The sequence below is a fragment of the Odontesthes bonariensis genome, chromosome 17 (assembly GCF_027942865.1).
Source record: "Odontesthes bonariensis isolate fOdoBon6 chromosome 17, fOdoBon6.hap1, whole genome shotgun sequence".
Taxonomy (NCBI): Eukaryota; Metazoa; Chordata; class Actinopteri; order Atheriniformes; family Atherinopsidae; genus Odontesthes; species Odontesthes bonariensis.
In genome coordinates, this window is record NC_134522.1 from 11,513,738 (window position 1) to 11,527,726 (window position 13,989).

Sequence of the window (13,989 nt, forward strand, 5' to 3'; positions counted from 1 at the left end):
CTAATTTGAATTTCCCCCATTGGGGGGATGAATAAAGTATTTTTCTTTTCTATTCTATGAAAGGAAGAAATTATCGGAAGGCTACCACAGATCCCCATAATATACGCATCGTGGTGCTTGATGGCACACAATAAATAATTTAGATTTAAAAACTACATGCATGATGGAATTAAACTTGAACCGTATACCTTAAAGGGATAGTTCGCCTCTTTTGACATGAAGCTGTATGACATCCCATACTAGCAATATTATTTATGAACATGAAAATTGGAAAGAGCTCACTTACACTAAGCTCTTTTTTCAATTCATAGCTAAAGTGACAAGCATACTCCCTCAGTGGATGGACTGTTATTGTATTTACTGTCAATATTAGATACAACAGAAAATCATTAACCATTAAAACATCAGTATTAATCAAAAGCTGTTAGTGTGCTGCAGGAAGCCTTGCAGTTGTACTCATGCATGTGTAAAGATGGTGAAAAATTTTGTCTTGGCAACTTTTTGTTGGCAAACTCAAGACCGAAACCTCTGAGAGTCTGCCCACAAATCTGACATTTGGCGATGTACAAACCAGGATAAACGTTCCCCCGAATGCTCAGTCAGCCATACCTTCAGGAACAGACTCGACTCAGTTGCCATGGAGTCGAAGCACCAGTCAGACTCTGTGATAATTGCAGATAACAATGACGAGGGAGAGAAAGACAACAGAGCTGAGGGCGTTTAGGTGCCAACGACTCAGTTTTAGCAGTTTAATCGCCTATTCACTGATGTGCACTTTCAGTTATCTCCAATAGTGAAGATGATTTATGCAGCACAGTCTTTGGAGCCAAAATTTCATTTGAAAATGTCTTGTTCTTGTGAAATGATCCGTTTGAGCAAATTACGTCAATTGTTTGTTGGTTAGTGAGGTCTGCCAGCTGACAGGCAATCTCCATGTGTTCTGTGTGCTCTTCTTCACGGTTAAACTTTTCAAAGACATTAAAAATGCGCTGCAACGATTTCATAGCTCAATGTTTCATTTAACAGAAAAGTATGCTGTCAACAGAAACCAGTATTTACATTTACCATTTAAAGCATCTTCTGAAATAACCCTGTGAAATAAAAAAATCCAAAGGTGACACACAAAGCTTTATTGAGCTGCCACAACACTAGTAGCAGTTTGTGATGCATGCTGAAATCTGCTTTGCGGGTGGATGAGTGAAATTTATTGTTCTTGACAAGTGTCGGTTAACACTAGATTGACCTGACCTGTCAACGGTCCCACTTGTGTTACACATTGCTTCAGAACCACCCTCATTAATAGACTGGCTACGTTTCTTCTGCTATAAGCAGACCAACAGCCAGGTTTGTTTGTAGTTTGGTCAGCTGTGCCTTTTGCAGCCACGAGAGAAAGATTCATTTTGTGGTTCTTTTATAGCCCCGACCCACATGTTATATGGTGTAGTCAAAGGGTTTGCCACCTCATTGGGAAGTTGGCACAGCTCAACTTGGTTTGAAAACATACATTTCTGTTGAACGTCGGTAGATTTTTCAGACTCGGACCAGTTTGTCTTTAATTAAAGAGAGTTCACAACTTTACGCGCTAAAAAAGAGCAAGTGAGACTTTTGGCCTGTGAGATCCTTGAAGTGTTCTGTGCCGTAGTGTTTTATGTATTCATAAAGCAATCAACTGTTTTCTTTTGGTGCAGATTTACAACACGTTCAATTAACCATGCTCATTACATCACATGGGATCATTCTTTTGAGGACAAGTGTAAAGAAAGAGAAGCAAAATGGCAAACAATAATACATTACTCCATCCCCATTGCTGCAGATAGTGAAGGGAATAACAAAAAGGATGATATAAGCCAACATACAAAAACGAGGCTTCTGAAAGCTAACATCGGTTATTAGTGTTCTTGAGAACAAGTGAGGACATGGATGAAAATTACTGCCCAGTTTGCATAGCTGTCACTGCTGCCTGTGGGAAACCAACTGATTCCCCTTTATTGATCTTTTTCCCATTTCTAACTGCTGCTCTCATCAGAATGACCTTGCTCATTGTCGCCTGTCTAACGGATTTCTGTTTGGGAACTGTTGACAGCTGAGACTTACAGACCTCAGCTAAATCTCCCTGCTGTCCGTTTCAAATTATTTCACACTTCCTGACTGAATGCTGTTTTTAATTATTTTCATTCTTATCTGTCAGTTGAAAACGGGGACCAAATCATCTTTATTCTAAGTTATGGATCTGTCAGCGTAGCTTCACTTTCATTCTGTTTTATGGGCGTAGAAAGATGCAAATAACGTAAAAAACCAAAACTGTCTGTCTGTGTAGACAAACTGTACATGGGCCCTGGTCAGCTGTACCAAGATCTGCAGAACCTGATCCATGATCTCAGTTTGGTCAACCAGATCTCCGGCATGATCAGCAGCCTCAAAGGAAACTACCAGGTAATGTATAACTGCACTAAACACAGAGTTCATGTCACATCAGTGGAACCCTGCGCTTCACTTACACTCAGCGGAACTTGGATCAAAATTAGGGCTGGGCAACGATTACAATTTTTAATCTAATTAATCAAATGATTTCCCTGATTAATCATGATTAATCGCATTTGTACGCAAAATCCAAAAATGAATTCAAAAGTAGTGTATAGCCTTTAGCATTTAGTTTTATTTTAAATGTGCTGCCATATGGATGAAAGTGCCATAACATTTGCTGTGCAAACACACTTTTAACATCAGCGTTTTTATGTAGAAGCCTCGCTCCACTGTCTGTTTCCTTGAATGACTTGCTGGTATCAGTTGTGTGTTTTGCCTTTAAGTGATATTTTAGACTGGAACTACTACGGTGATGAGACAATTCAACTTGGCAGTGTTTACAGATGACTTTGGTTCTGTCGACTCCGCCGTCTGGAAGAACTTTAAAATGAAAATGGCCGAGTAAAAGTTCCGTACCCTTCTCCACGTTTGGTGGATCTGCCGATTACTTTCTTTTCCGGTTCTGCAACAGACTTTTACAATAATAAAATAAATAATTAAACAGGGGTGGTTTGTGGCGTAGTGGGTTGAGCAGACGCCCCATGTACAGGAGGCTATAGTCCTCGCTGCAGCTGGCCCCGGTTCGAGTCCCGCATCGGACAGCCCTGTGCTGCGTGTCGTTCCCCCTCTCTCGGCCCCCTGCTTCCTGTCTCTCTGAACTTTCCTATCCATTAAAGGCACAAAAGCCCTAAAAATTATTATTATTTTTTTTTTTTAAATTAAAATAAATTTTTTTTTTTTTTTTTTTTTTTTTTTTAATAAAAAAATAAAACCTGCGTTAATGAGCGTTTGACATAAAATATTTATTGGTGTTAAATAATTATATAACGATAATAATGAGTTAACTCGCCCAGCCCCAATCAAAATGTATTTTTGTTAGGAAGTCTGTGTATTTAAAGCCTCTTAAGCTTGGGAAAAATTGGCATTTAGAAATAATAAGTATTTGGTTGTTGTGTAGGCATATGATATTCAAGCTGTGGAACATACCAGCACAGGCAATTTGTCTTGAGGAGACTGGAAGTCTCTCATGTCTGATTTGCACCACTCAAGCACATTCGTATCATGTGTCCACACAAGAGTGGCTGTACTGATGAAATGTACAATGTATGTAATGCTGTGGTTGAGCTGCACTCGTAGGTCTTTCAGAAGCAGAGTGAGAGGCTGAATAACAGGGCGGCTTTTACAGAGACATGTGTCCAGATAGATGGAGGAAGGGATGGAGATTGATGTAAAGTCAAAGGGAAAAGAAAGAAAAAGCAAGTGTCGTCAACTACTAAATTTTACATCCTGAGTGATACGGACAGTATTCTAATGGCAAATGGGCACCGAGAGGATTTTTGTGCATTTTTTTTCAATCATCGTGAAAGGTCAAGACGTCATTGCAATGAAACTTCAAGGCCAAATTTCCCATTAGTTTTTCTTTCAATGAGAATCAAAGCTGCTCCACTGACAGTTACGGCTTGAGCCGTATGTGATATATTAGGCAGAATGACTGTCTCGAGCCGTCAGTTATCTGGCTCGAGCCTGTAGTTGCTCTGTTGATGCAGTAGCATGATACATTTTTTAATTGTAATGTAGATTTAGTTCAAAAAGTAAAAAAAAAACATTTACATAAAATGCTAACCAATACAACACACCAGCAGATCCCTGTGCAGGGCCTGTGTCAACACAAATTAGAAATTAGACCTGCATCTCCTAAAGGACGGATGGTATTTAAGTGACAGCTGTTTCTATTTTTGTGTCTCTTCATGTTGAGGACAGTATAGGCAGTAGATCCTCTTTACACCTGTGTTAAAATTCATCTTTCTCTGAATACGTTTGATTATGGTTTGATGTTGAAATACTCTTAAATCCATCGAATTCATATCTTCTCTCCTTGTTTTGCCCATTCCTCTTTTCTCTCTCCTTATCTCCCACTTTATGCCCTTTATATTGCTTCCTCTTTTCTTCTGTTTTTCTTTCCGCCAATATTATTGTGTGCAGAATGTAAATCCCACTGTGGCACAGGACTGGGTATCAGGCCTTCAGAGATTGATACTGAAAAAGGAAGAGGAGATCAGAGCAGCTGACCGGTGCAGGATCCAGCTCCAGCTGCCTGGCAAACAAGACAAGTATGTTTTTTTTGTTTGTTTTTTTTCCTCCCCTATCTTTAATTTGAATTGGAGCATCATGCTGAAAGCACATAACAGCAGTCTCCAGTCTCAGGCTTTACCCCCCCTCCCTACACCCAAAATGTTCTGTTTATCCTAGGGTTGCCTTTATCCCCTTTTAACCTGCTTTCTTGGCGGCTTCATGAGAGAATATTAGAGCACATTTGAGTATTTGTATCAACAATTTCTCCACCATCTCTAATCTGAGGCTTGAATCACATGGGAGGAAATGCACATCAGTGTTTGCAACCAGAGTCTGCCCAGCTGCTGCTGAACACAAATATTCATGTTGCACATTAACACACTCTATTATAGTCTGCACATGGTCCCCCAAGGGTGCATCTTGTTTTGGCTCTTTCATATTCTCCATGGCCATGAGTGTCTTTTGCTTCTCTCTCCGTATTTCTCTTCTTTCCTCCATTACTCATCTCCACTGCATTTAACTGCTGAGATTATACATGGGTATGTTTGGAAACACAGCTGCGCCTTTCTCATTCCTCGCCTGATCCCTCCGTCTCAAAAAACAACATTTCTCACCACCAGCCTGTGAAAGGAGTGATGCGTTTCACACTTTCCAACACACACTGCAGGCACATGCATAATGGCTACAGAGTGTATACACAAGCTGCTTATCGAAGCGATAATTGACATTGATTTCTGTCGTGCTTTTTCTCTTCAGTCTGTATCGACCAGTTAGACTCATTCAGCTTCAAGACCTCGATTCAGCTTAGCCAGTCCTTTTTTTAATTCGACAGTATCAGGTATAAACAAACTTATATCTGAGGTCAATATCTCAGCATCAGACCATCTCAGTGTGGTACAAAGGTCAATCGGATCCAGCTTTTCCAAACATACTATCAACCGTACCAGGTATAATTGTAATTGGTTAACTGCATTAAGAGATTGTATTACTATAAATACTATTATTTTTAGATAGTAACACATTAAATTAAAAAAAAAAATCCTAACTTGAAAAAAATGCAGAAGCAACTGATTCTAATTCATTAGAATTCATTGTTCATAACGAACAAGGAGCTGGTTAGCACGTTCAGCCGTCTTAGCTTCACTAGTCTAAGATTGTCGTGTTTGCAGGTGTTAATTCTTTCCGTCCGTCGTGTTGCCGTTAACCAGAACAAAGTAAATTTAGGAGTACATTGGAAGATGTTTAGCTGAAACATTTGTGTGTAACAAAATCCAAGATCTTCTTTTCCTTTGCTCATCCCTTTTGTATTTGTTTTGTCCTCTTTCTTGGCAGGATGGGTAAACCCACATACTTCAGTGCAGTATTCAATACACTCAGCCCAGCCATCAAACAGTCATGGATCAGTAACTTGCAGATGGCCAAGCTAGCTCTAGGTACAGTACACTGCCTGTCTGTGTTCTTCCACACGTCTCGGCACATTTGTTTCCTATTTTATCTGAGGCATTTGTACACTATAATGGCTGAATAATTGACATGCTTATGAATATTTATTATGTTTTTAAAAGTTGTTTAGTGCTTTTACATGTTATTGGCTTGCAGTTGTTGTAATCCAAGAGAACATGAAAACTCTACAACTTAAATAATATTTTTGATTCCTAAGAGGATTATTGGAGTTTGACAATACCCTCAAGATTTTTTTTTTTTTTTTTTTATCCATAAAACAGATAACTTGCTCACTATGTGCTGTAAATGAATTAACTTTGCCATTTGTTTGTTATATATCAGAGGAGGACAACCTGCAGGGCTGGTTCTTTGCAGAAGACGATGGAAATCAGATCAAAAAGCAGAAACACCCTCTCTTGCTTCGACAAATGCCTGTGGTGATGTCAAAACTACAGGAGTTCAAGGTGAGGCTATTTTTTTATCAAAAGCTTTCTTAATTGACTGCACTAACCTGGTAAACAGTCGGTGTCATGTATCATAACTAGGTTATGGGTATGATTTCTAGACCGATTGGTCTAAAAGAGAGATTGTATACAGACTGCAGATATAGACACGATGAAGTCCAACAAAATTCCATGTTTTGCTGGCACGACTCACATGTTTTGTCTACAAATGAGAAACTTGGACTGAGGTTATCCCCATATGAGAGGATATGTATGTATTCGTACCACATACAATGTGGTACAAATAACACCATGGTCGTAGATTCAATCCCCGTACGGACCATGAAATTTTGAATGCCCTGTGACTTGCAGTCATGGAGCTTCCCTCATTGTGAAAAATCTGATCGTGTTACAGGTAATATAACACAGGGGACTGTGTTATAAAAAAAAAAAAAAGATATTTGGACCAAGCAAGTGCAGCTTAACTGAAGTAGTTGGCCTGCCTAATGTCTTTACAGGACATTGATTTGTGTGATGGGGTTAGACTACAACATATACGGGTTAAACTGGCAATGAGTCCAGAAGAAAAAATGGTCAGAGCTGTGTGCCTGGTTAGCTCAGTTGGTTAGATTGGATAATGCAAAGTTTAGGGCTTCAAATCCAGTTCAGACCTGAGGTCTTTAGATCATAAACAAAGTAAGTATCAGTTTTCTCGAGAAAAAAAAATGCACTACAATAGATTTGTGTCATGTTTTGTAGGAAAACTGAAAATAATCTGGGCCTTTTTTTATTTACTCTGTTCAATAGCATTCACAGTCTTTCCCCCTAATTCAATGACCAGTCTAAACTTCAGCACTTCAGGTCTCAACCCTAAAAATGTTTTACCTTGACACTTAGCTCGGCCTGGAAACCGGAAACATCTATTTCATTCACCCAGTTATTTCTGTCTAGGTGTGTAAATGTGTGTTCTCTGACCTTTTTTCTTGATCACCAGCTCACATTCTTTCCTATTATGTGGCAGGTGGAATGTGCTGTTCACAATCCAGAGCCCCACATCAACACAGAAAGCACAGCTGACACTCCTGTTGTGGGCCATGGATGCATCTGGGTGAGACATCTTCCTTTGTGTTGCAGAGAAGAAGAAACATGTTAGCTTACTGCTCAGCAAGGTGACCAAATAAGACTTCATGTCAGTATAGTACCTACTTAAAAGCACAAGAGCTGGGTGTGCAGTTTCATAGGGAACACAGTCATGGGCCTCAAGTCTGAAAGTGTGTTTGTTGGTGTTGCAGAGTTTGACTTTTAGTTTAGGAGGAAAGCACAAACTTTTAGTTGTCTATTTATCAAACTGTCTCATGTCCCTTAAGAAACCTGCTCCAGGGTTCATTCATTCCTACATTATCGAATATGTTAATTAAATGAAAACTCAGTGGTTTATTTTTTTGTTCAGGTTGCGAGTTGCACCAACCAGATGGGCCAGATAGCCATAGTGGCTATGCAGAACTCCAGCCCTAAAGTGACGGAATGTTTCAATGTGGAGTCTCGGATCCTCTGCATGACTTTCGTCCCAACCGAGCAACTTCAGGAGAATGGTGAAAATATCCCCGAGAACAACCATGTTCCCCTAGCGAAGGCCAGTGAGACTCCCAGTGTCTGTTTAGGCATGGAGGAGGGCAGGTATAGATTTACCAATTTTGCCAGTGGTTGTAGGAAAAAACTTAAGTTAACTTTTGCATAGCAGAAACAGTGAAACTGTGTATAGAAATGTTTTCTTTTGAACTAAATGGTCCTCTTGGAAGTGTTTAGTTGTTCAGCGTTCTGCTGGCTCCTGGTGAGAAGACGGTGATCATTTCCTTTCCTTTAGAAATCAATTTTAATTAAACCGACATTGTGTTGAATAGAAATACTTAACTGGCAATTCTTTTTTTATTATTGTTTTGTTTAACAATATCTACCTCAAATGTTAAATTATAGTTTATCAGCTATTCGCTTTGTACAAATGTTATCTTTTGTCCTGTTTAGCATCATTGTTTATAAGAGCAGCCAGCGGTCCAAAAAAGTGCGTCTGCAGCATTTCTTCACCCCAGACAAGTCCACTGTCACCTGCCTGGTTTATAAGAAGCACTGTCTGTACGTCGGCCTGGTCAGCGGCTCTGTGGCAATTTATTCCAGATCACAAGGTTTGTGTTTCAGGGAGTGGAGGAACGTTTTCAGTTTGTGAACACTCTCTGTTATATTCTTTGTTGATAGTCTTGAATGCTCATGATTAGGCCAGTTATTAGGTAAAATCCCTATTTCTGACTAGGTGACTTTGTTGTTTGATGTACTAACTTCTACCACTCAGAAATATATCTGATTTCTTCTATTTTAAACTGTAAGAAAAAAAGAAGATTTTATGCTTATATATATTTGGTGATGAATTGACACAGCTTGGCCTTATGGTGAAGCGTGGCCACTGGTTTATAAATCAGAGCCTCTGTGTGTAGTTTGAGGTCAAGGGTCTTCTCTGCTGTGTTTTTAGGCTCCGTTTCCATTTGTTCTGTTGTCTGGGTGAAGCCTATTCGTTAACTCTGACCTATTTAATGTGTTTCCTCCTTTGCTCCCAAGCACAGACACTACACTGTGGGCCTCACTCTTCCCACAGTTTTTCACATTCTCGGTTTAGTTCCATCTCTCATTAACTTTCAAAGTAGCGCAAACAGAGGGTGTCTGAGCCCTTCCCTCGTTCTAAATTCCTTTTTTTTTCTGCTATTATACAAGTAGAATTGAATAGTAGAAGTGAATCTATTTTGAACATAAATATTGTATGTATATCATTCAGATCTTGCCCTTACTGAAATTAGTTTTCAGCTCTTGCTTCCACTCAGTTGTTCTATTAGGTTTGCGTGTATTGGAGAGAAAAAGATAAAGAATATGGCTGATGGCCTGAGGACAGAAAAACATGAGGAAAACTAGTCTCCCTATGTCAAGCCACTATTCAGGTGGAAGAAACGGGGTTTGCGTAATTACTCTGGAATGTTTTCGAACAACTCATTACAGCTGGTTTTGGTGAATATAATCTGCTTTCCTCCTTTCATTTTTTTTACACCGGTTACAAGACAGTGACACAGCGTATGGCCGCATTTTTTCTTTTTTTTGTATCTCAATGATCCAACAGTTTAATTAGTTTTTTGTTATGATTCATCACTGATTTATTTATTTATTTATTTTTTCCATCAAATAAATTCAGATGGAACCCTGTCATGGACACCTATAGTTTTAAATGTATGATTTTTCTAACCATCAGCTGCTCTGTTCTCTGCAACATCATGCTTGATGTTTAGATGCTGACTCATCTTGCATACATTGGTACGGAAACGATTTTGTGCATTCATGTTTAATGCTGCTCGGGTGCTTTGTCACACTGGCGGTTTATCTTGGTGAGAAAACCCAAACTAGGGAAAGTGATTACCTTAAATTCTTGGATTTTAAACTGCCAGCTGTATCTAAAGTGACAAGCTATCAAAAGCTGAACAGACGGGAATGCTGCTTTAACTTTAATGCCTTCCCTGCTGAGTTAATAAAGCTGCATGGAAAAAGCCACTCAGTTGTTGATGCAGTGTTTCTGAGGCTGGCAGCCTAGTTCTGCCATGTTTGTTATTTTCTAGGTGAATGACTGTGAGAAACTGAGAAGGAGGGAGGCGATGATTCCGCAGAGGTCGCGCGTCACAATCAGACAGTCGAACATAAACTCTCTTTTCATCTGTTCAGCCATTCTGCATCATCTATATGAGCAACACACCTTTTAAAGCATTCTGCTATATCACAAATGAAAATGACTTGATGGAATATAACAGTTTAAAGCTCACATATTATAGAACAATAACTGTATCTGTGCTCACAGCATATATTTGGGTGTCTGAGGCCGCTGGTGACTCAAAAATGTTTTTTAAAAACACGGCATTTTCTTTGAAGCCCATTAAATGTCTAATTCAGTGAGTGTTTCAGATTGCCGAATTAGAAATTTCGGAGTGAAAATATTCAGCTTCCTTATCTTAGGTCCACCAGATGTTTTACATCCTGACCATGAAATCTGACTTCAAATTTCAGCGTTTTATGTATGTTTCCCATTTCACTGAATGCAGCATCAGTCTTCTCCATTACTAAAATCAACTTGTTGATTTAGCATTAGCATTAGCAACAGATCAGTGTGAATAGTGTGTCTTGCTGTAGTTTTTTAACCAAAGCAGGTCACAAAACATTCCATTAAGACCTCAGGAAACCGTTTCAACTTGTGAAAAAAGGACCTGATATGTCTCCTTTAAAAAGTGAGAGATGTGGGCAGATACACTTCAGCAGAGAGGACTTACATAAGCCTTCAAGTTGGCACTCCTGAGCTTTTTTTTTTTTTTTCCACCTCTGCTCTTTTCGGTTTTTTCTTTCCTCTTCTTTTCTTGTACGTTCACCTACGCAGTGTCATTATTACAATAATATACTCGGGGCATTGCTGGAATGCTAATTCCACCCAGCTCCTTTAGTGGGAGATTACTTCCCCAGTGATTACGGTACCTCTGAAAAAACATCTTTCACTGCGTGGCACCTCTCCTCTCAATAGCCACCTTGTACCTTTCATTAAACAAACATTATTGAGGCCTCATTCACTTCCTGGCCTAGATGAGCTAAGGGAATGTGGTATCTGAAAGAAATGTTCTTTGCCCTCAACACCTGGCCCGTAAAGCAGTGAACGTTCTGGATTTAGTATTTCAAGTTGATTTCTTCGCATTAAACTCAGAAATATCCACTTCAGCTTGAGTTGATTAAGTTATTTCCTTTTTTTTTTTTTTTTTCCTTCTGAACTCATTCCTGTCTTTCTTTGTTGTAAATATTTAATGCCCAACTTTTTCTCTCCTGGCTTTCTTCTCATTTTATTAACACAGTGACTGAATGTTTGAGTAAATAAAGTGGTTGCAGAAGTATTGATATTTATAAAGATACTGCAGGGGGTGTTTTTATTGCAGCCGAGCTGGCACTGTGTGCAGGCACATGTAGAACAGAGTGTGTGGGAGGTGTGTGTGGGATACATCTCGGCTCTGACTAATGCTTCACAGCCCATCTATATTCATAGTGAAGGCTGTAGAAACCATCAATGGCCACTCGTCAAGCATTAGCAGAGTTATAAATGCAGATGACCTTTACAAGTGACATTTAAAACGGATTGAATGTTACAGTGTTGTTTATGTACTGTGCAAACCATCAAATGAAAATTAGCTGTACAGGTGGTTTGTGTTGCAAAGAAGCATTTGGTGATGCTGATAGAAGCTCTTGTTTGATGTTTTATTTGATCCATTTGAGCCATTTTATTAGATATCCGATCCAAGCTGTGTTTTCTTGTTTTTTGCATGAATTCGTATAAAGTTGCTCTAAATTAGCCGTATTGTGTTTGATCTCTCAGATGGTTTGTGGAGCTGTGACAAGCCTAAGTTACTGAAGCTGGGAGTCCTCCCTGTGAAGGCCATGTTGGCTGTGGAGGAACACCTCTGGGCCTCATCAGGTGGACAAGTCTTCATCATCAGCACCGACAAACACTGTGTAGAGGTAATTAACCCAGGTCTGACACTGTTTGGCTACTCTTGAATACCATCTTTCCTAGTTTCGAAGATAAACTGTGTGTGGAGTGAATAACCCTCGGTATATCTCCTCCTATCTTTGTAGCTATCCCAGTTTGCTTCTACATATAAAACAGTAAATGAGCTGTTGTGGAAAGGGTTATCATCCCCACATCTTTCTGTCATGATTAAGTGTTGTCTCTGTTTTGCCTAAGAGTAGGTCAAACTAAGAAAGCAAGAAGATAGTTTGGAAAGGCTTTTTATTCTCTTTACAGCATAGATAATATCAAATAAGTAAGGAGAACTACAGTACATCCTAGTATGTATTGTACGATAACCATGGGTTATATACGGTGCATTTAACAATATGATTAATAATGGGGAGAAGCATCTTCACAGGCAATCCAGGAAATTTTAAAAAATGAGAGTGAGAACGAGAAATATGTGACAAGATCTTTTCAGTTTCCGGAACATTTCCAGAGACTGTGCTGGTGTAAAACGTGGTCTCTTAAAGAAAACCCACAAGCAGCTTAAACTGCTTACCCACAGGTTTCTCAGTCAAATCCTGGAATATGGTTTTCCATGTGTGTCCTGGCCTGGTTTGGGAATGGGAGCACCTGCCGTGGGTCCAGGAATAGTAACGCTCCTCTGACATACGCTCACTCGTAATCAGTTTAGCCTCATTAAGCTCATTATGTCGGACCACCTGCCTGTTAGCTCCCTTTCCTCACTGAGGGCTTACAGTTATTACAGAGAGGTGATTAAAAGTCAAACGGAGAGTAGAACTAAGAGGGAGATGAAGAATAACGAGCTGGAAAAATAAATATTGAATATTTTATTAACCTGTTGAGCCCCAGGAGTCTTTCTGGGGTCCCAGCTCAAAAATGACATGCCCGAAATAAATAGTCTTTCTCTGCAATTACAAACTCTGTGTAAACCATCTTGTTATCAAAATAAAGCTAACGCTTATGAGACTTCATCAAACTGGATGTTCCTCCTCCCGCCCCAATGTTGAAGAGGTTAAGCATGTGGTTGAAAGAATATAAATTACACTGGCTAAAATGTGTGTAAAAACAAACTATAGAAAGTCACATTTACACTTCTTGCTCTCTTTTTTTTGTTCCAAAAAAACTGCACACATTTGCGAATGGATTCTCTATAGCTGAACAATGATTCCACCTGCATGCTACCCAAAGTTTGGGGAGATTATTTCATCGATGCTAATGCTAACAGTCAACTGTTGGTCTCTCTACACAAAGATTAGCAGATATTTGACACTGTTGTTGTTCACCTTGATGAATGAAAGAGAGTTGAGATGAAAATATCTAAAATATTTATTTGATATAATATTTCTAAACCAAATTCATCATGCGGCCACCTCGGTACGTTCCAAAGACCAAACAACTTAATAAATGGCTTTAATGACTATGGGGGGAAAAAAGGAGATTTCACACCAGAGCCCTGTGTTGTCTGTAGTGACTTCTCATTTTGTTCCTAAAGCACAAACGCAGACATAACAATCATGAAAAATGCAAGGGCAACTGCAGTCTAAACAGACTGAGCCAAATTTAGTGTGGGATGTGTCTCATTTTCAGACACACACAACAAACATGTGGCAATCAGAAACATGCTCTGCAAACACTGACGAGTTTAATCTGAGTTTAAAACATTACGTCTTAATACTTTGTTGCTGTTTGTGCTCTGTGCTCAGATATTACTTTTAGTGCCGTCCAATTCAACAGAAATAGATGTGAGGCAATAGTTTGGATGATATGGCTTGTTTACTACACGTCTAGTGTGTCTAAGTATATGATAAAAAAAAATAATGAATGGATAGGTGAGTCCAGACTTTTCTCTGGAACTGTTTCTTATGATTATTCTCTTATAATTGGTGATTTTCTGTCTCACCTGCATTAAAAAAT

At 39.2% G+C, this 13,989-nt stretch overlaps 1 protein-coding gene across 2 annotated transcripts in view; it reads left to right on the forward strand.

The window, feature by feature from the left end:
• Window positions 1-13,989, forward strand: part of arhgef10 (Rho guanine nucleotide exchange factor (GEF) 10) — a 44,742-nt gene that overhangs the window by 21,624 nt on the left and 9,129 nt on the right. For both annotated transcript variants that reach the window (XM_075487975.1, XM_075487976.1), the window contains 8 exons: window positions 2,318-2,433; window positions 4,507-4,634; window positions 5,929-6,029; window positions 6,382-6,503; window positions 7,504-7,590; window positions 7,933-8,159; window positions 8,505-8,662; window positions 11,914-12,056. In XM_075487975.1, coding sequence (XP_075344090.1) covers window positions 2,318-2,433; window positions 4,507-4,634; window positions 5,929-6,029; window positions 6,382-6,503; window positions 7,504-7,590; window positions 7,933-8,159; window positions 8,505-8,662; window positions 11,914-12,056 — 1,082 coding nt within the window. The remainder of the gene's footprint in view (window positions 1-2,317; window positions 2,434-4,506; window positions 4,635-5,928; window positions 6,030-6,381; window positions 6,504-7,503; window positions 7,591-7,932; window positions 8,160-8,504; window positions 8,663-11,913; window positions 12,057-13,989) is intronic.